At 41.0% G+C, this 20,707-nt stretch overlaps 1 protein-coding gene and 1 non-coding gene across 7 annotated transcripts in view; one reads left to right on the plus strand and one right to left on the minus strand.

The window, feature by feature from the left end:
• The window catches only part of mpped2a (metallophosphoesterase domain containing 2a), a 63,982-nt gene extending 45,648 nt beyond the window's left edge, over window positions 1-18,334 (minus strand). For 2 of the 6 annotated variants that reach the window (XM_061814929.1, XM_061814928.1), the window contains exons 1-2: window positions 17,237-17,662; window positions 14,841-15,104 (exon numbers count right to left, since the gene is read on the minus strand). In XM_061814929.1, the coding sequence (XP_061670913.1) occupies window positions 14,841-14,953 (113 nt within the window). In that variant the 5' untranslated portion in view covers window positions 14,954-15,104; window positions 17,237-17,662. Of the gene's footprint in view, window positions 1-14,840; window positions 15,105-16,959; window positions 16,981-17,093; window positions 17,216-17,236; window positions 17,693-18,237 lie in introns of those variants that run through there. The other 4 variants (XM_061814931.1, XM_061814930.1, XM_061814932.1 and 1 more) reach the window with 4 other exon arrangements.
• trnas-gga (transfer RNA serine (anticodon GGA)) lies at window positions 11,675-11,747 on the plus strand. Its single transcript has one exon. It is a non-coding gene; the product is annotated as a tRNA-Ser (tRNA).
• Window positions 18,335-20,707: the final 2,373 nt, after the last annotated feature.

Raw genomic sequence — 20,707 nt, forward strand, 5'->3', positions numbered from 1 at the left:
TAAATATGCATTGTTCTCAAATGAGTTCAGAAGAAGAAGAAAATAAACCCTCTGTCGCAGAGAGGTTTACGTAGGTTAACGTTGGAGATGACTCCCTGTTGTTGTTTTTTTTAAATACGCATTGTTATTAAATGAGCCAATTTGGCATTATAAATACTTCTTCATAATTTGAGATTGAGAAGAATAATTCCTATCTGAAATGAAGTGATCACTACACAGTCGTGTGTATTTGGTTGGGCACCATCAATCACATTTAATTGCCTGAAATCCATCGATCTTTTCTGGTCTTTTCAGATGGTATTCTATAGAACGAGCACATTGAATATCTGTCTCGTCTGTTGTAACAACCAACACCACAACAAGTCTCGGGCATTGTGAATATTCTGCTCCGGTTCAATGTCCCCCACACTGTCAAGCAGCTCTTTTTGACCGGCAACATGGTGCCGTGAAAATGGTGATGTCATGTGCACAAGCTCTATAACGGGAACCGCGAATGGGTAAGGGCACGCTGTACTAGCTGAACATAACTTAACTAAAGAAGACTCTGGATCTTGCACATCTGTGATTCTTATAAGGAATAGTTCCTATTGACTGAATGTCTCTGGTTCCTTGCTCTTTGTAGTTTGTTTGTTCTTTGTTCTGAATGTCGTACCAGGGCTGTACCGACTGCCGGAGACAAATTTTTTGTGTTGTTGCACACTTGGGCAATAAAGCGGATTCTGATTGTGATTCTGGTATCTTGGGGTCTTGTTCATGAGTTGTTATGTGTGTGTGTGTGTGGGGGGGGGGGGGGGGGGGCGGCAATTATAGATGAGAAAATAGGGTATTTTAAAACTGTACAACAAATATCTCAACAAAATCATAGACAACTGAAATGAAAAGGGTCCATTGTTTTGGTTATATACAGTATATCAGCCAGTATTACAAGCAGATATCCAAGTAAAGCGAGGTCGGGAGTAGAGCCGCCTGTTGGAGGAGATTTAATTTGAATCGCCACACTTGCCTCCATGGCCTTTTCGAAAAATACACAAGCAAACAAGGTCAAAGATCAGCATCCGCTTGCTCCTTAAAATGTGACATTAAACTGGCAGCAGATAAGGAGGTCACCATCTCTGTCAACCTCTGAGCTCACTCCGGAAGCCACATAAGAACTATGATTTATTGCACTGCTTTGCTGTGCACAAGTTTTGCTGATAAGTCTCCAGTCTTTATGCAGCTGACTATATTCTGGCTGGTTGCTTAATGACTACATATATACGCGGCTTGGAAAATGGAATGGAATGGAACTTCAATACAAGTCATATGACAAAAATTGGGTATAATTTGCCCTTTAAATTCCACAGGAAGTCTACGCAATTGTTTAAAGCAAAATTAGAGCACATTTTAAAATTCATTGCTATTTTAAAGATTTAGCTATTGCCACATTTCGAGAAAATTTTAGCCGTCCATTATAATCTATTTCGAATGTTGAAAATGCCTCCTGTTTTTTGTTGACATGATTAATACTTCCCATTGTTCCAGTCTAGATTAATGGTGTCCATTTAGGCCTGCACAATTCATCGATTTTGGCTGAACAATGGAGCTGTACCATCCTTGGCAATCAACTATACTGACAGGGATTTTCAAATGAAAAGTCAGTGCTTGCAGTTAATGTTATTGCCTTTTATGCAGAACTGCATTTGCTTCCATTAAATTGTAATTTGTGGTTGCAGTAAGAGTATTATTAATCACTCATCCGTTTCTAATTGTCATTTCCTATGTACTTTTTTTTTAGTAGCCATTTGTCATTTATTCGTATTTAAAAATGTATTTTGTATAGAAAACTACATGGTTTGGTTAAAAGTAGAATAGATAGATGAAAAAAATTCCCTAACATGAGGAATAATAGTGATTAATAATCATGATTACAATATTAATCAAAATAATTGTGGTTCTTATTTTCTCCATAAACGTGCAGCTCTAGGTCAATTACTGCCCACCTACTGCCAAAGACTGCCAATTTGTCTCAAAAAGGAGCACCACCCAATCACCATTCAGTCCAACTTTCCATTTGTACAAGCAGTCATTCACTGCGATGAGACTTACCACCTGCACCACCGATCTACAGACTCTCAGTCTCCTCATGCTAATGGAGTCATCCTGCTAATGATTTCTCATCAATAAGACAACCAGACCCCTATAGGATCTGGGGTGAAAAGTGTGGGGCCGAGATGGGAAATAGACTGCTAATCAACTACAGGTGACCCTTTCATACATGATAAATACTGTATGATCAAGACTTGTGCACTGACTGGTTCACAGGCCATCACAGATACAGAGCATAGAGCAATGTGAATCTCACTCTCATTTGTCATGTTTCAACATAGGCAATCCTAACATCCTAACAACTTGATCTTGGTACTTAAATGAATGCCCATTTCATATACAATTGAATATATTGAATGGACTGAAATAACAAATGTATCTACAGTTTAATATAACTGAAAATGTGAGGGAAGCTCAAAATCCTTGGATTTTTTTCAATACCCATGTATTGGGAACACTGCAGATTATGTTTTGGATCAAAACAAAGAAAAATCTATATACTTTTTAAAGGCAATACCAAAAAATAAATAAAAAAATATTACTGAACCATTTAATAAAACTGCATGAACTGAAAAATTTTAAGGATTTCACATTCCTAAGAATGGAGAACTGAAAAATGAGAAGTTTTTACTTTTGTGTTGCATGAAATTCTTCAACGTCCTGCAACCGTGAGCAGATATTCCTGGTCAGGATGACAACATTCCATCATCCCTCTGCATTTCTTGGTTTTGCCAGAGCAAATCTTTGATGTTGTAGAGGGTTCAGAAACCGCCTCTAGTTGAAAGTTTATAATAAACAGACACTCCCCATTTTTTAAGATGATGAGAACTACTTTCTGAAAGTGACTGACACTTTTCATTGTGATTTTAGTTATTTGGCCAAGTAGTCGATAGATAGCGCTCCTGCGCCCACTGTGAATTGAAGCATGAGGAAACTGTACCTTCTGTCCACGCATGCACAGTTAAAACGATGGTAGCAGAGCAAGGCACACCAGCTAAAGTTTCCGTTTCTCATCATTCCCTTGTAACAATAACTAATAGTGCTAAACATTTCTATAAAATGTTAAAAGATTTTTGATTGAACTGTTTGTTACATGTTTGACATTTTGAGTGATCGCGTTTAGGTAAGTAGTTTTGTTGTTTCAGTGAGTTGAGACACGGTGGACGCCACTAGTTCTCAATTGTGTTACAGCAGAGAGTACACATGGTCCACGCATGTGTATTTGGAAGCACGTTGCATGCATTTGCGAATGACAGCGTATATGTCGACGTTACTTTCATACAGTCTCTAATTCTAATGACGAATTATACAAATGTACAATGGTTTGGATTCGGGAAATGTATTGTTTTTTTGAAGAAAGACGCTTACTTTGTATTAAGTTTGCACACATACACGCACTCACACACACACACACACACACACACACACACCACACACACACACATCTACATAAGAGTTATTATTTGGCACTGTATTGTATTTTCGTTTTGCTAACAAATATTTTTGGATGATTTTGAGTTAAATGATTTCTGTATTTTTGAGACGTCTGAATTAAAAGTCTATTGGACTGTGTCATATTCTTTTGGTAATACCTATTGGCTATATGAATATTTTTGATGATGCGGAGTTAATTAACCCTCTCTGGACCAAATAAAGTTTTGCAGAAAGACAAATCTGATACTTTCAGAAAATGATACTCTGGACTTAACATTTTCGATTATATTAAACCTGTTACAAATTTGCAACCCCTGTCCGGAAAGGGTTCAACGCAGCTAGCACGCCAAGGCACACCAGTTAACCTGTCTGTTCCTCATCGTTCACAGATCCACAATGCCTGTGTATTGCTTGTGCCGAATCAGATAACGGGTAACAATGTCACTCCAAAAATGTTTTATTGGATTTAGCAGATTAGGCCAATGATTATGCCAACACATAGGGTAAATTGAGGACAAATTTGCATCCTGATTTGGTTGGCATCTAAATGGTTTTAAGAAGATTCTAACATGTCCTTTTGAAGATATTCATAAAAATTGTATAATGATTCGGTGACTGGTCAATGAGTTATGACCAATTTCGCATACAGACGTTTTAGGCGATGGTAGCATATACCTTTTGCCAAATTTGTAAATTTCTGCCGGCAATGGTGTAAGAGGAGAAGCAACTAAAAATTTTGGATGAGAAAAAAAAAGGATGAGGATGAGCAAGTGAAAGAAAAAAGGAATTTCTGGTCAATGCACACATTTGATGTAAAATCAGTACGGTAATACATTCCCACCGAGTAAAGAATGTTTCTCTACAAAATCATAATAACAATTACATGCTTATAATATGCGTAGATACACTAACCTCAGACTTTCTTAATCACTTGTTCAGTGGAAACATCACATCAGTGTTCCCTATTTCCTGCATCTATAACCTCTGCATCAGTTCCCCTCCACCTAACACAACAGACAGCCCCAAACATGCCGCTCACTCACCATAGAGCAATACCATTTTTCAGAGGGAAGCACAGTGAGCGGCTCTCTTATCTTCTGTGTTTCAGCTGTCTGAGCTAATTCAATAAACTTCAGAGGAACAAAATGAACCCAGGAATAACGGATAGCGGCATGGCAACTCAGGGTGGGTCTTCACAACGGAGTAGAGAGTAGCAAAGGTGGCGGACAAGACAAGCAAAACAAGAAAACCCAAAAGGACCAAAGAAATGCAAAAGCACAAGAAAAAAGTAGATGCAGGGTGATTCCAAAAATGGCACAATCCACACACAAACGAGAATATGATTCCACTCTGCCTTTAGGCCTGCTTTCTATTCTTCATTTGTTCAGCCAGCATGAGTTGTCCTCATGCCTCCTGTTATGCCTGCTATTATGGGACAAGTGTAGCACACAAAGCGCTCCCCATTGGATAATGAGCACTGGGAAAACCTTCCGGCACTACGTTGGGAAATTGTTTCTGCTAATGCTTCTTTCGTTACGACACAGGCCTTAATTGTGCTGATGACAACGTGCGTGGCTGGAGGGCTGATGAGAGGAATGTTGTGAAGACAAGCATGATGTTTCTCGGCACATCTGAGCACCAAGATTCAAACTGGCATGTAGAAACTTGAGAAATATATAGAAAGAAAACCTACACATTATCTGAAAAAAAAAAAAGAGATAAAAACTAAAAATGATCGCCAACTTGACACAAGTGTGGCACAACAGTGATATGACAAACTAGGCTCTCTCTTTAAACCTAATCCAATAAAAAAGAAATTCGGTCAGGCTCTACACTTGCTGACGTGAATACAAGGTCTTACATTCTTGATTTTTGGCCTCACTGCTAAAATACACAGCAGCCTTCAAATAATTATCAAACTGCAAGTAGCACAGTGTCTTCCATGTTTAACAACTGTTAAAAATGATCAATAAACAAGTAAAGATGATGAACACTTAAATGGAAAACACTTAACAGCTATGACAACAACAGCAACAATATATGGAGATCTTGTGGGCTCAGGCCACTTTATCTCCAATCCAATGCATTTTAAGGAGGGGCTGATATGAAGAGGTACCCAGTAATGCCATACACCAACCAAAATACCCAAAAGGTTTTCACTCTCACAAAATACAGGCCTGTACAATGTCAACCATCACTTAACCCAACCCACCACAATCTCCAATTCCACAACCATTTTGCTGGGCTACCGAAGCATGTCAGGTGACTTAATCAAGGGTTCTCCACTTACACAAGACCCTCCACACTAATCTACAAGCAGCAACATGCCAGAGAAAACAATTCGCCGTAATGTAAAAAAATATCCGAGTCGATTGGCCCAATATTTTACCTGATGAAATTTTTATACAGATTTTTAAGACGTTTCAGTGATCCACATCATGTCATGAAACCTCTTTAAAACGCATGACAGCTCATGTGCATCAGAACACAGAAACTCCAGACAGCCATTTGCAAAGCACTGTTTCATTGGCGATGTTGAGGAGCATTTAAAGATCACATGTATCACCTGCATTTACACACACTCAGACTTGCCAACGTCACACATGACCCCACTCGCCGTCGCCTCGCAAACACACATGGATGTACACACACTATAACAGGTACCATATTTCTTCTACATTTTGTTTGAAATTAGTCTCTGTTTTAACAAGTTGTGTGCTTAAAGACTTAGGGATAGGGAAAACTCCACATTAATGTTTCATGAGGAAAATCATGCATTGTAGGGTAATTGAATTTGCCCATAGATGTGTATGTGAGTGTGAATGGTTGTTTATATATGCCCTGCGATTGGCTGGCAACCAGTACAGGGTCTACCCTACATCTTGCCCAAAGCCAAAATTTTATAGAATCATGTTAACTTCATCCATTCATGATAAATGTGTGCAATGTGAATACAACTGTAGGCTGACCTCTTGGTGCAGTGTTATACTTTTACAGATTAGGTAAAAACTTTGAGAATTAGAAACAGAGAAATGCTAGCTGCAGTGGATCAAACCTGTCGTAATGCATTGCCCGGATGATACTAGTTAGGAAGGAATACAACCATGCACCATGGTAAATGTTTGTGTCTGTTAGGATGTTGGTTGACGTGGCAGTATTTTAACAGGCTGATCAGTGCAGTGAAGCTTGTGTTGGTATTGTACTGTACTAATATGAGTGTGAGCCATGAATAGGCTGTTTGAATTAATTTGCTGCATCTGTCCCCGTTAGATCTCTGCTTTGTCCACTACTTTGTTTAAAACAGCCCAAATGAGTGCGTTCTTAACCTCTTCCAGGGAGACTACTTTGACTTTCTCTTCCGCAAAATTAGTAGATAATGGCAAAACGAGCGAGGAGAGATCATCCATCAGTTAAACATTCACAGAGGTTGGCCAGAATGGAAAAAAAAGAAATTGTGAGCTTTCTGGGAAATATTTCGAAACAATTCACGATTTTCTTCGAATCAAGCTTCAATGCAATATTCACTATGAACAGTATGATCTACAAAAATGTCAGAAAATGACTTCATACCATCAAAAAATTAAAAGCTATACCTCTAATTATGCAAGGCTGTATAAATCAGTCCTATTTAGAGATTTTTAAATCAGTTCAATGATGCAATAATTACCATATAAATTTGACCGCTTTCAATCATACATATATGGTATATTGCCAAAAGTATTTTCTTACATGCCTTTAATCACATATTGTAAGAACTTAAATGACAACCCATTCCCAGGCCATAGGCTTCAATATGACGTCTGCCCACCCATGAGAACTATAAAAGCAACTCTTCTGGGAAGGGTGTCCACATGGTTTAGAAGTATGTTTATGGAGATTTTTGACCATTCTTCCAGAAGAGCATTTCTGAGGTCACACACTGATGTTGGATGAGAAGTCTTGGCTCACAGTCTCTATTCTAATTTATCGCAAAAGTGTTTGAACTACTTGGGTCAGGACGCTATTCGGGCCAGTCAAGTTCATCCACATCAGACTTGTCATCCATGCCTTTATGGACTTTGCTTTGCTCACTTCTGCACAATCATGTTGGAACAAGAAGGGGTGAGCTCCAAACTGTTCCCACAAAGTTGTGAGCATAGAATTGTCCACAATCTCTTGGTATGTTTAACCATTCAGAATTCCTTTCACTGGAACTAAGGCTCAAAGCCCAGCTCCCAAAAAGAAAAAAAAACCCACACAATAATCCTCCTTCCACCAAACTTTACACTTGGCAAATGCAGTCAGTCAAGTACGTTCTCCGGGCAACCGCTAAACCCAGACTCGTACATCAGACTGACAGATGATGTGTGATTTGTTACGCCAGGAGCATGTCTCCACTGCCCTAGTCCAGTGGTGGCGCTCTACACACAACTGTATCCGACATATTGCATTACACTTGGTCATATACAAATGGGTTTAATGCAGCTGCATGGCCATGGATACCGATTCAATGAAGCTCCCTCTGCCCTGTTATTAAACTAATATGAAGATCACGTAAATTTTGGAGGTCTGTCGCAAATGACTAGGCAAAACGTTGCCGGCCTCTTTGCACTATGCTCCTTAGCATTAATCCCATCGGTTGACATGGCCTACCACCTCATGGGTGAATTGCTGTCTTTCCCAAACATTTCCAGGTTCTTATACTGTGGAAAAACTCAAAACACATAAACCTCAACATGCTAAGAGCGCAAAATTGTTCAACACAACACAAATAAAATTACTCAAGTTTCCATCAAAGGTAATTCATGGACATTGAAATTAAGTCATAACTTCGTCATTTCTCAACCATATGTAGCACAAGGTGCTGGGAAATTTTGTGTTTTTTGGTTTTCTTGCCGTCCACCCACACAAATATGCTAACAACTCTCACCTCCCTAGCTTAGCGTCACCATCGACATAAACTCAAAAGGATGTGCCATACCCACCTATACGTACTATCTGTGAGAAGAGGATACGCCATTTTTTTTGGGAGCAGAAAGACAGCTCAAACATAACAGAAAAGTCATTGTTTTTATTCATCCTCCTTCTGTTCAGTGAAACCACTAAAGTCGTCGTCTTCAGGATCGGAGTTGGAGACCCTCAGAACGTCTCCGTCTCAAACATTTCAGTGTCTCCATCACTATCAATGTCATTTTCAATTCAAGACACAGTTACTGCTGAAGTTGTGTTGTTCTCATGTACAGTGCTATGAAAAAATATTTGTTCCCTCCTGAATCAATTTTTAAAATTTGTTTTGGATATCTATCACACACAAATTTTTCAAATCATTAAACCAATTTTGATATCACTCAGAGACAACCCAATGAAATACAAGATCCAGTTCTCAAATCACATTTCAATTTATTAAGGCACAAAAAAATCCAAACCTTTCTTACCGTCTGTGAAAATGTAAGTGTTATTGTGAAAGATTTTAGACTAATTAAATTTATAATTAATTTAAACACACACACACATATATATATATATAGTTGCATTTGTGCATGTTGTACTGTGTTTTGCTTTGAGGGCACCAAAAATTTGCTCAATTTTCTTCTAAGCATGCTGTTGGTAGAGTTGTCTTCTTCTACACGTACTTCAGGTAGATTCATCTTCTATGTGCGCTGAATGTTAAGTTTTCTTCTACATAGTGACAGCATCTGTACATGCCCAAACCCAAGTGCATTGCAGGATATGGACGTTTTAAACATTTCGTTCAAATAAGAATCATTGTACGTTCAAACAGATAGCCACTAGCGAAAAAAGAATATTTTTGCAACATCGTCACTGTCATGGTCTTGTCGGTCCAGCCGTGGCTGTGCGGGTTCCCGCACAGCCGCGCTGATTGGGAGGTACACACCTGCGCCTCATGCTGGCTGATTGGCCCCAGTGTATATAGGACCATGGGGACAACTGGTCCGGCGCCAGATCGTTGCAACTCATGCCCCGTTCCACCACTCCCGTATCCCTGATCGTGAACCCGTGTGTACCGTTCTCCGACCGACCCCGTAAGCCTGACTCTTTTGATACTCCTGCCTGCTTTGATCGATCTCCCGTGTACCGACCCCTGCCTGCCCGCGGACCAACTCTCCACGCCTGACCTCCCGACTACCGCTCCTGACTGCCTCCCTGATCTCCGACCTCGGAATAATAAACATTTTTCCGGAATTACCTCTGCGTTTCCCGACTCCTCCATTTGGGTCCTACCTCCGTATCGATGGGTCGTGACAGATACAAAAGCCGCAGGGTTCACAGACTGAGAAAAAAGTAGTGGCTTATAGTCTGGAAAATACGCTTGATACACAAATTCTGGTCCCATAGGGGTAAAAGAAAAAAAAAAAACGTACCCTTGGCGATCACATGATCATTTTGTCTGAAATCACAATTTCGATATAAAAACTATAAATCATTAAGACCCACACAGAGGACATTTTTCTCATTAACAAATCAGTAGTGAAACTGTCTAAAGGAGTCAAGAAAATATTGGCTGGCTATTGTAATACCGAGGAGACAGTCATCCATCCATGATCTGAGCTGCTTATCCTCACAAAGGTCGCGGGAGTGCTGAAGCCTATCTTGGGCAGGAGGTAGGGTGTACCCTGAACTGCTTACCAGCCAATCGAAGGGCACATAGAAACCAACAACTATTCGCACTCACATGAACACCCACGGGAAATTTAGTCTTCAGTTAACGTACGATGAAATGTGGAAGGAAACCGGAGTTCCAAGAGAAAACCCACAGAGGCAAAGGGAGAACACGCAAACTCAACACAGACGGCGGGCTGGGATTTGAACCCCAGTCCTCAGAATTGTGAGGCAAAAGCTCCAACAAGTCGGTGACCAAGCCGCCAAACTTATAGCACCTGGTATTCCCAAACTGTCTCCCATCCCAGTACTAAACAGAGCAGACCCTGCTTAGCTTCCCAGAGCTGACGAAATTGGGCGTTCTCAGGGTAATATGTCTGTAAACCTAGATACCTTCATGGTGATGTAGAATCAAAATTCAATGATCACAATATTAGAGACAGGCGTACAATCTAACATAAAAGCTGTATGAGAAATTTTTAGAAGGACAGTTTAGTCACTTCAACAGACAGTAAATGGAATATTGTGGAATATTATGGAAAATGTAATGGCAATTTTCAATTTAAATTTAATTGCTCATTTAAAACAAAAAAAAAAAGTATTTGCAACTCTGGATGGCCTATCAAAATGTGTGAAAATAAGAATACTTGAAACTCTTATACTATTGTCTCATTTCTGATAATGTATCTGTGAGCAAACTGACATACATTATAAAACCTCCAGACATTTTTTTTTGTCCATGACTTATCACTTTCACACTCTCACGACACTTTTAATCCATAGGTACCCTACATTTTGTTCAATAATATGACAAAACCAAAAAGTAAGCAGAGAATATTGGATGCACAAATTAACGTTTCGAGTTAGTTAACAAGTGTATGAAGAGCTGGCTTCACGAGGGACAACTCTTTTGTTGTTTTTAAGGGCACTTACTTTTTTCGCTACACTCTGGACTTCGTTCCCGCAAGTTGAGTAGCAGCTTGCTTTGTTCAAACGCCGAGCTATGTCCTCCATCACCACAGTAACTAAAGGTGTACTTAGCATTGCAGGAAAAACTGTCACACATTTTCATGAGACAGGACCTCTCCCGTGAATAGAATGCATTCTGTAGGGCTAAAATAGTGTAGTGTAAACTGTGCTGTAGTTGCTGATCCTATTTGGATGAAAGCATGTAACAGACAAGCTATTAAACTGTAATAAGCAGACATGTGACTTGACTCAATGAAAAAAGACTAAAGGGATGATCACCACTTTTAATGTGCAAGTTTTATAAATTGTATTATGAATGAAATATATTTAGCACATCTGTAAATAAATGCTATTCTGTTTTCAAAATGTACACAATATGATCGTTCATTATTTAGGTGTATACCTTTACCCCCAAAAATTTCAAATACAAATTCGACTAACTACTAATTTGAATTCAGACAGGCATCATGGCATGCAAGCGTGCTTTTCATAGCGTCTATATCGCATTAATTTCTTGTTTTTGTAAATGATTCAGACGCATGAATTTGACAACAATTATTAACGTTAAGGAAATAATAGAAATTGAGGCCCCGTAGCTCAGTGGTTAGAGCACTGGTTTGGAAAACCAGGGGTTTTGGGTTTGTATCCCACTGGGGCCCCCACTCCCTGAGAAGGGTTGCGTCAGGAAGGGCATCTGGCGTAAAAATTGTGCCAAACATATGTGCGTTCATCTGAGATGACACGGTGTGGCAACCCCGAAAGGGACAAGCCGAAAGAAGAAGGAAATAATACAAATATTTTTACAAGTAACTGCAGCTGAACTCTCACCGTCTGCAACTGTGGTTGGTTGTTGGCCTTGGGTTGACATCCAAATGTACCAGCTATGGAAAAGTTCGTTTTCATTGTTTCCAGTTGTTTGTCCTTTCGCGTGAACTTCCAATGCCTTGAAACCTCTTGATCCATAGTCAACAGTATCCTGACCCCATGTGCACAATGCTTTACCAGGTCGATCGATTTTGCGAATGAAGTCGCTTAACAGAGTGGTAACTTCCTTCTTTCCAACTGTATCAACAATTTCTCGTTCCATCCAATCTCATCGGAACTTATTTTTGACATATCTATCAATTTCTTTCACTTCTTGAGGACCGGCATCGTGTTGACTTGAAAATGGCCCTATGAACTGGCTCGTATATGACAAGCGTTTTCATTGGTCAGGAGGAACACATTCAACCAATCAACTGACGCGTACCTAATCCTCCACCTCACTTCCAAAAGTCGGACCGGAAAATGAACGAGTGTGGATTCTGGCACGAGTTACAGTTGGAATATTGCAGAAATGGAGAATTTTTTTTTTTTCAATCAATGCAATTTGAAAAGACGGAATCCCGCCTATAAATAGAAACGCCTGTATAAGTTTACAATTGTGAAAATAATGTACATCTTTTTTAATAAAACAATGTTTACAATTGTAATTTGAGCTCGTACACCGATTCCACACACGCCTTTTTAGTAGTCCCAAATGTTGTGGCAATTAAACGTATGAAAGCTTAAAGTCAAGCTGTGTCAGTTGGCTTATCATAGTTTTGATTTATGACTAATGTAATTTTTTTTGCATTTACAGTATTTGATTTTTGTAAACTTTAATTTTCATTATCTTTAAAAAATAAATTTAAAAAAAAAACATCAGACATTGAGGGTTTTTTGGGGAGCGTCTGTTTGTATTTTTGGCTTGCAGTCTGGTCCACATTCTACTCAAATTGGATTGGAAGCCATTAGTGTCCCAACTCGAAGCATATGTTCCAAGTTGTTGAGCATTTCATTTCACGAGACGGTGGCGAGGGGGCTGAAGCAAGAAAACACACACACACACTCACACATTGAGTCTGTACAGAAAAATAAACCAGACCTGGACGCAGTCTGTCGCTAACTTCCAGGTACAGACAGACGTCCCATGATGCCAGAAATGACCATGGACTTCAGGGTCACGTTACAAAGCATCATTTCCGCTACCACTCTGACATGCATGTTTTCATATGTGGTTCACCTTCTGTATTGCACAAAAGGCACTGCTGTACTCCATCAGAAAATCTAAATACTCCCTCTAGGAAAAGGAGTGGGGGCCATAAGAAGAGATTGTATTTCAAATAAGAAGCAACCGCCTCACTTGATTTTTTTTTTGTTCTTTCTCCTCTTTTCTTTTTGAGAAGCAACAACTTTACCCACAAATACTTTGGATGCACTGAAAGGAACCTCAACCAAGTTGGATCATTATCTCTCAAATATAAACAAGCCTTTACTTCTCCAGAGCAAAGTGCGTAGTCTTTAAGCATTGGGGGTGGGGGGAGATAGGCTGTGTGTATGTGTGTATGAAGGATCCTCAGGTTCCCACTCTGCGTTTTAGAATGACAGCGTAAAACACTGCTGGCTCTGTGGAAGCCAGGAAACAGTCCAACACATTTATCCAAACATATCTCGAGAGAGGCCCCCTCGTCTCATCATATCCCTTTATAACGGAAAGCTTCACCTTTGCAAAATAAAGCAAAGAAACAACGGTAAATGTAATGTAATATTATTGTTGCTCGTTTTAGCCACGTTTCAATAACATGTCACAATGTCACAGTGGGAAAAGATAGAGATGGGACACAACAAATAAGATTGTATTCCCCTTTGTCACTATCCACACTTTCGCTTCCGCTTGGGTCTTTACCATTCACCATACAATTTTCCTTTGCATCGAGTCAAATCCACCCAAACACACGGTCAATTAGTGCAACACTGCCATTAAAAGGCTCAGCTGCAACATACCACGACACTATAAAGAAATTGCGACAAAACCTGTCAGCTTTAATCACACAGGTATGAAAATAAATTCTAGAGAGAGATAAATTGCGCGAGCAAAAAAGCTCAAACACACTACTGAATGTGTCCTGTGCTGTCCAACATGGTTACCCTTAATTCAAATTGAGATACTTGGCCTGATTTATTGCTGCCTATGCCGACCATTAAAATCCACTGACATAACATAAACTGCTAGGTGACCTTGTCTCTTTTTCCACATTGTAAGGAGCAACACTCACTATGCCCCCAGCCCTTCTCACAGCTCACAGGAATTCCAAAACAATGAGGTGGGAACTGTATGTGAACATTGCCAACACCAAACACAAGGCAACTGTCCTATTTTGGGTCCTAAAATCTGATCACCTTGATCTTGCTAAACTACCCGCTTCAATGTGACCCCTTTTTTATGCTTTAAAATTCTAATGTTAATTATTTTAATCTTAAACCCAAATATAGTGTCACTCTAAAAAGATAAAAACTACAACTAATTGGCAACAAAAATACTACTGAACACCAAAGGGAAAAAAATGCATCTTACGTTTATCAAAGAGCACATTGTGTTGCTCAAATGCATGGCTTAATAAAACAGTAAAATGTTTTAAAGAAAAATAGAAACTGGTGTTAGCAGAGCTGCTCAATTTTAATTCTCCATGCATTTTAACTAAGAAAAAGTCTGTTTAAAGATTAGTTTAACAACTCTTAGCAGTTTTTACACTCGTAAATTTTTGCATAACACAGCCGTTATTCTAAAAAATCCAATCAGAATGTGTGCTGTTTAAGTGTTTTCCCTATACATTTAGTAACAAAAAGCTGACACATTTAGAGCAAGTTTTATTTTCAATCTCCTGACAAGTGCGTCACACGGTGTGAATGGAAGCATGTCCGTGTGTATGTATTTAGAAAAGAGAACTTACATATGGACATGAGGTGGCTGGAAGCGGCTCTGGTTTATGTTGTAGTGTGTGAAGGCCTGTGTCGGATTGGAGCTGTACTCATCCACCGTGATGGTCACTTTGCCATGAGCCATTCTTCCGACGTGCGGACATGAGATGCTGTTCGTTCACCGGGATTCAGCAGCAATGCGTGCAGCGGACATCCTTTGGAGCGGCTCAGAAAAAGCCCAGGAAGTCACCTACAGCAGCAGCGACAGCAAACTCCCGTCTCACCGAGTCAGCCTTCTGCACAAAAAATAAAAAAAAACTTTAGTGACATATCAGAGGCCAGGGGAAAAAAATACACAATTAAAATTCTTATACTGAAGCTGAATCCACACCATTGTTTCCTATTAATTAACAGATCTTTTACGCTTCATGTTGTTTCAGACTGCCATTTAAAAAGGTCAAAAGTTACATTGAACGATAACTTTATAAATGCAGTATTGAAATTCACGTTTTACTAACAGACTTTCAAATAATAAAAGCAACTGAAAATAATTATTCAAAGATTCAGTAAAGAACTCATCATTTCTTATCAGTAGGCTATAATTGAGCTTCTTTTAAATCCAATGACCATATGTGTAAGGACATTGAGGCATCAGCCTGTTGACATTTAATAAAACATTAAGCAACTATGTCTAGTGCAGAGGTTGCAAAAGCTTACTGTGAATTAAAAATAAAATCAAGGAGCATCCACACACCACAACTGAATTTGCACAAAGAACACAAAAATATTACTTTTGTTTACCCTTCTATCTAAAATTATCCTGTTGCACTGAATCCCACGTGAAAAGCTCTCAAATTATCCTGCATAACTGTAACTGTTTTTGACGAACCCAAAATGAATTATTAACGTGTATGAAGAAAAATCAGCTAAAAGAAGCGTGCCCATGCATCTGCGGCACTCATTCGCCACAACAGTTGTGTCTGCTTGGACCCTGAGCGTCCATCCGGTCTGACCTCCCTGACTGGTCGTAAAGTGTCCACTGCAGGCTTTCGACACGTGTTTTATACCACAGCCCCTGATCTATACACATCAATATTAGAGGGGTTGGGAAAATATACAAGAACATTTCCTTCAATTTACAGCCTGTCATGTTTTTGGAGGGAAATCAACAGCTCCAGGGTTGATTTAAGGGATGCATGCAGTGAGTGAATTAGTTCAACCAAACTACATCTCAGTTTCAACAACAAAATACTGTTCCAAGCCCACAATAAACAATGCCATTCATTAATTCTGGGTTAGCCGAAGATGTGTTTTATGAATTTGAGTTACCGCAGATCAGGGAAGGTAAGCAAACTCAGTTCTGGATAATGCAGCAAACAAACATTTACACCAATGTTTTCAATTTAATGCCAAGAACAGAGTTTTTATTCTTACAAATGGTGCAAGAATTTTCAAACCGAAAACATCCTTTGAATAAAATGCTATTTTGGGGGGTGGGGGCTGCACTGTTAGAAGTATTCTGCACGAGAATCTCTTAAAATTGAGAGAATATCCTCTGAAAAGGTGGTCCACTGCACCTTAGCTATTTTACATCAGTTTATGAGATGAGAGCAAGTTCAAAAAAATTCTCTCTCCGTCATCCTTCCAAGCCTCTCAAATATTTCAATTAATCAAAATACAATTATGTGCAAACACCTTGTTTTACATTCTTTCAAGATAACACCTAATAGAAAAGACTTCTTTTTTTTTAGCAGACAGGCCAAGCAATTGTGCTTGAACGAGAGTCCAGGATTCATACACTGTGCGCGCGCGTTCGCTGCACAATCTTTCTGTCTCTACATTATGGCTACAGTAGCAGCGACTAGCCCTCTAGCCTAGCGTGCTAAACCTTCTCCGACAGTCCCTTTATTTTCATTTGTTTTTTTTTTCTTCTTCTTCTTCTTATTTGAATCCGACTGCCTCGCAGCTTCTCACTCCAACCGTTTGGCCGTGACGCCGGTGCGCACACATTATCTGTCCGTGTAGCCAGCACCGCAAACCGCATTGGCTTCAACTTTCCGGTTGGAAATCACCACTGTCAAGCCAAAAATGGGGTGACGGACGGCGGATAAATTGACCCTTTCTTGTAGTCAGGCACGACGCATTACACACTCGCTATGTGCGGCTCAACACTAGCGCCTCGTCTGCGACACCAGCTGAAAGGTCCGTGTAGTCTTGAACTCTGGCCCCGGTCTCCTAAAAAGCACCCAAAGGTGGCCACAGTGTCAAGACAGCCCCGCGCTAACCTCATGTTCCTCCACGGAAATCACAAGCCGCCACAAAACCGAGGCATTGTAACGCTAACAGCAAATTGTGTCGTTCCTCTGCCTCTTGTGCCCTTCCTCCCCCTTCCTTTGATTTTCAAAGGCGAGCGGAAAGGATCTTCTACCTTCGTCTTGCGGGTTTTAGTGCGTTTTTTTTGTGTCAAGCCGGAGGAAGAGCGTCGGGTCGGGGTCGCCCTCTACGCGGCGGAGAGACAAGGGTCCATGCGGCAGCGAGAGGATAGCAGGCGGGGTAATGCGCGGCGGCGCTCCGTACTGGCAGACGAACTGTGCAGGTAGGGCAGAACCTTCGACCCGGTGGGACCTCGGCTGGCTTCTGTGCAAAGAAACCAGACAAGAGAGCGGAGGGGGAGGCGGACGAGACACGCTGACAGACGAGCGGGAGGGGAGAGAGAGGGAGTGAGAGAGAGCGGCTTCCCACCGACGGCGCAGAGTGTAGTGAATCGGAGTTGCCACTGGGGTCAGAGAGCAGAAGCGAGCACAACCCCCAAGCCACGTGCGCGCGCCCTCACCGGCGGGCGCACGCGCCGAGTTGCGCGGGGCGGGCGGGCGGGCGGGAGGCGAGAGAGAGCGAGAGAGAGAGAGAGAGAGAGAGAGAGAGAGAGAGAGAGAGAGGAGGAGGGCGCTCGAGCAAGTCGCGAGCTCCACTCGTGCTGCCTTCGCGAGCTGTCGGAAATTGGAGACACCACGGGGAAAGATCATCCCGAGCTGGCTTAGACGGACGGACGGACGGACGGATAGATAGATAGATAGATAGATAGATAGATAGATAGATAGATAGATAGATAGATAGATAGATAGATAGATAGATAGATAGATAGATAGATAGATAGATAGATAGATATAGATAGATAGATAGATAGATAGATAGATAGATAGATAGATAGATAGATAGATAGATAGATAGATAGATAGATAAAAAATCGTTGGGGAAAACTTGGAATTTCCTCAACGTCTGCATAAATTGGCCATTACATGTGATCTGCTCATCATCTAAATTAACAACAATTGACAAAACAGTCTACTGAAACAAATACCACACAATTATGGTTTCAGATTTGAAGTGAAAAATTCTAAACATTCACTGGACAGGGGAGAAAAAGTGCACCTCTTGGCTGTGGATTCTCCAAGAGCTAATCAGTCAAGTGCGGGCCAATCTGGAGTCCAATCAATGAGGCAAGATTGGAGGTGTCTTAAAGCTGCTCTGGCAACGAGAACACACACACCACGTTATAATTGTCATCTGTTGAAAAGCAATGAAGTGTGCCATGCCTCGCTTAGAAGCTCTCTCAGAAGACCTATAATTAATAATTAGCAGTATCTTTAAAGGTCTTCATGTTAACCAGTCTGTAGTTTAACAATTTGAATCCAAACGGAGAAGGTTCAGCACTGTTGCTTCTCTTTCAAGTATTGGTACTCATGGAAAGATGACTGCAAGAACACAGCACAGAATGCACAAAGAGGTAAAAAAAAAAAAAAAAAAGAGACAAACGGACTGTAGTGTATAGCAATGGGCATTGTTTGAATTTCTGCGCTTTTGGTTCCAAACGATTATTGATTCTGATCCTTTTACAGGACTGGGTCAAAAATGTTTGCATGCTTTAAATAAAGGGTGTCAAAATCAACAAAATGAACAGCCATTTTCTTAGCAGAGACTAAGATAACAGACAGACTGAAATAAACATTTGACTTACCATTCTTTATAATCAGTATCAATGTCAAACCTGCTCACTAAAAAGCAAAAAAAGTATGTGAATATGTGGTCACCACTGATCACAATGAACATCCATCCATTTTCTTTTGCCGCTTATCCTCACGAGGGTCGCGGGGAGTCCTGGAGCCGATCCCAGCTGTCAACAGGCAGGAGGCAGGGTACACTCTGAATTGGTTGCCAGCCAATCACAGGGGACATAGAGACATCCAACAGTTGCACTCACAATCACATTTATTTAATTTAGAGTCTCCAATTAATGTTGCATGTTTTTTGGGATGTGGGAAAAAAACGGAGTGCCCTGAGATAACCCCCACAGGCACGGGGAGAACATACAAACTCCACACAGGAGGGGACGGGGTCGTACCTCAGAATTGTGAAGCCAAGGCTTTGCCAGCTGAGGAACCGTGCTGCCCACAATGAACATAGTAAGTTTCCTTCAGCTTGTCCCTTTCGGGGTCGCCACAGCGTGTCATCTCAGATGAACGAACATATATGTTTGGCACAATTTTTACAGTACATGTCTAGGGATCTTGTTCGATGTCCGTTCCGCATTTGTGACGCACAAAAATTAGCGGGGACGCATGAACCATTTTCATTCTGCCTCTGTAGAGTCATTATTTAAGACCTGTCCTACATATGTGTGTGTGTGTGTGTGTGTGTGTGTGTTTGTCCGTGCAAACACATGTGTGCATGTGATGGAAAAGAGCTTCCACACGCACCGAAACAAAAGTATGATTTCTTGTTATTAGCCAATTAGAGGCCGAGTGGAATGGGTTATCATTACGCAGAATGGACGGGAGTTTTTCTGGACTTGATACATTTTCATTGATGTGGTAACACCCGCCGCACCGCTCACAACATAACAAGCCTCTTGCAGAACAGCGCTGACTCTCTAGAAGCACACAAGTGGGAGAAAGGGGAGGTTAACTGTTTATTTAATTCGTTAGCCTGCGAGCTAGCTAGGTAAGGGCTGGAGCTAAAAAGCTCACTCAACTGCTGCGCCGATAGAATGTAGCGGTCAGTGTTCTGTATGTTTGTGCGTTCCCCGCAAAACAGACACATACACAGACACACAGACACCTATATAGTATAGATATAGAAAAGTTAACATTTTATAAACCACAAGCACAGGGGCACACATTATCAATATTCAGGCAGCAGTTTACTTCAGCGAATCCTATTCAAACATCATTGGATTGACTGGGGGGGGGGTACAGTGGAGCAACTGGTTAGCGTGATCGACACATTGGCCGCACTTGAATCAAGCGACGAAACCCTTGAAGGGTGACGTCCTTTTTTGGGAGGGGGGACAACACCGTCATGCGATCGACCAAAACTGCCTTGGCGATCAACACTTTTGGCACCCCTGTTGTAGAGTTACTAAGTTGGGGACAAAATTTGGCGGCGAACAAGGGGCAAAAATGGGTGAATATTTTGACCCACACACACTGTAACAGTGGCCCCTAAAAAGGCTGACAATTACAATTCCCAACAGGTGCGTCACCGATGTCAACGCCCACCATTCCTCACACTGCAACAAAAAGAAAAACAATTAAATAGCAGGGCCATGACAATATTCCCGTCCCCCATCCCACCCCTCTCAATGGATACTTCTTGGCGGACCAATCAGATTCTCTGGGTGGGGCAGGGAAGGATTTAAGATTCAAGAGCGGGGAATCCAGAAATGCTCCTCACGGCTGTGACCCTCTCAGTCGACCAAATACTGCACACCCCTTCCCCCTCACCTCCAATCCAAGATTTCAGCCTCTGTGTACACTGGCTCACCATCGACCACCCACGGAGTAGGAGGAGGCACCGCGAAAGGACACAGTGGGCTGGAGGAAACTGGCTTGATGAAGGAGAC

This window comes from Syngnathoides biaculeatus, chromosome 3 (genome assembly GCF_019802595.1).
Source record: "Syngnathoides biaculeatus isolate LvHL_M chromosome 3, ASM1980259v1, whole genome shotgun sequence".
Classification (NCBI taxonomy): domain Eukaryota; kingdom Metazoa; phylum Chordata; class Actinopteri; order Syngnathiformes; family Syngnathidae; genus Syngnathoides; species Syngnathoides biaculeatus.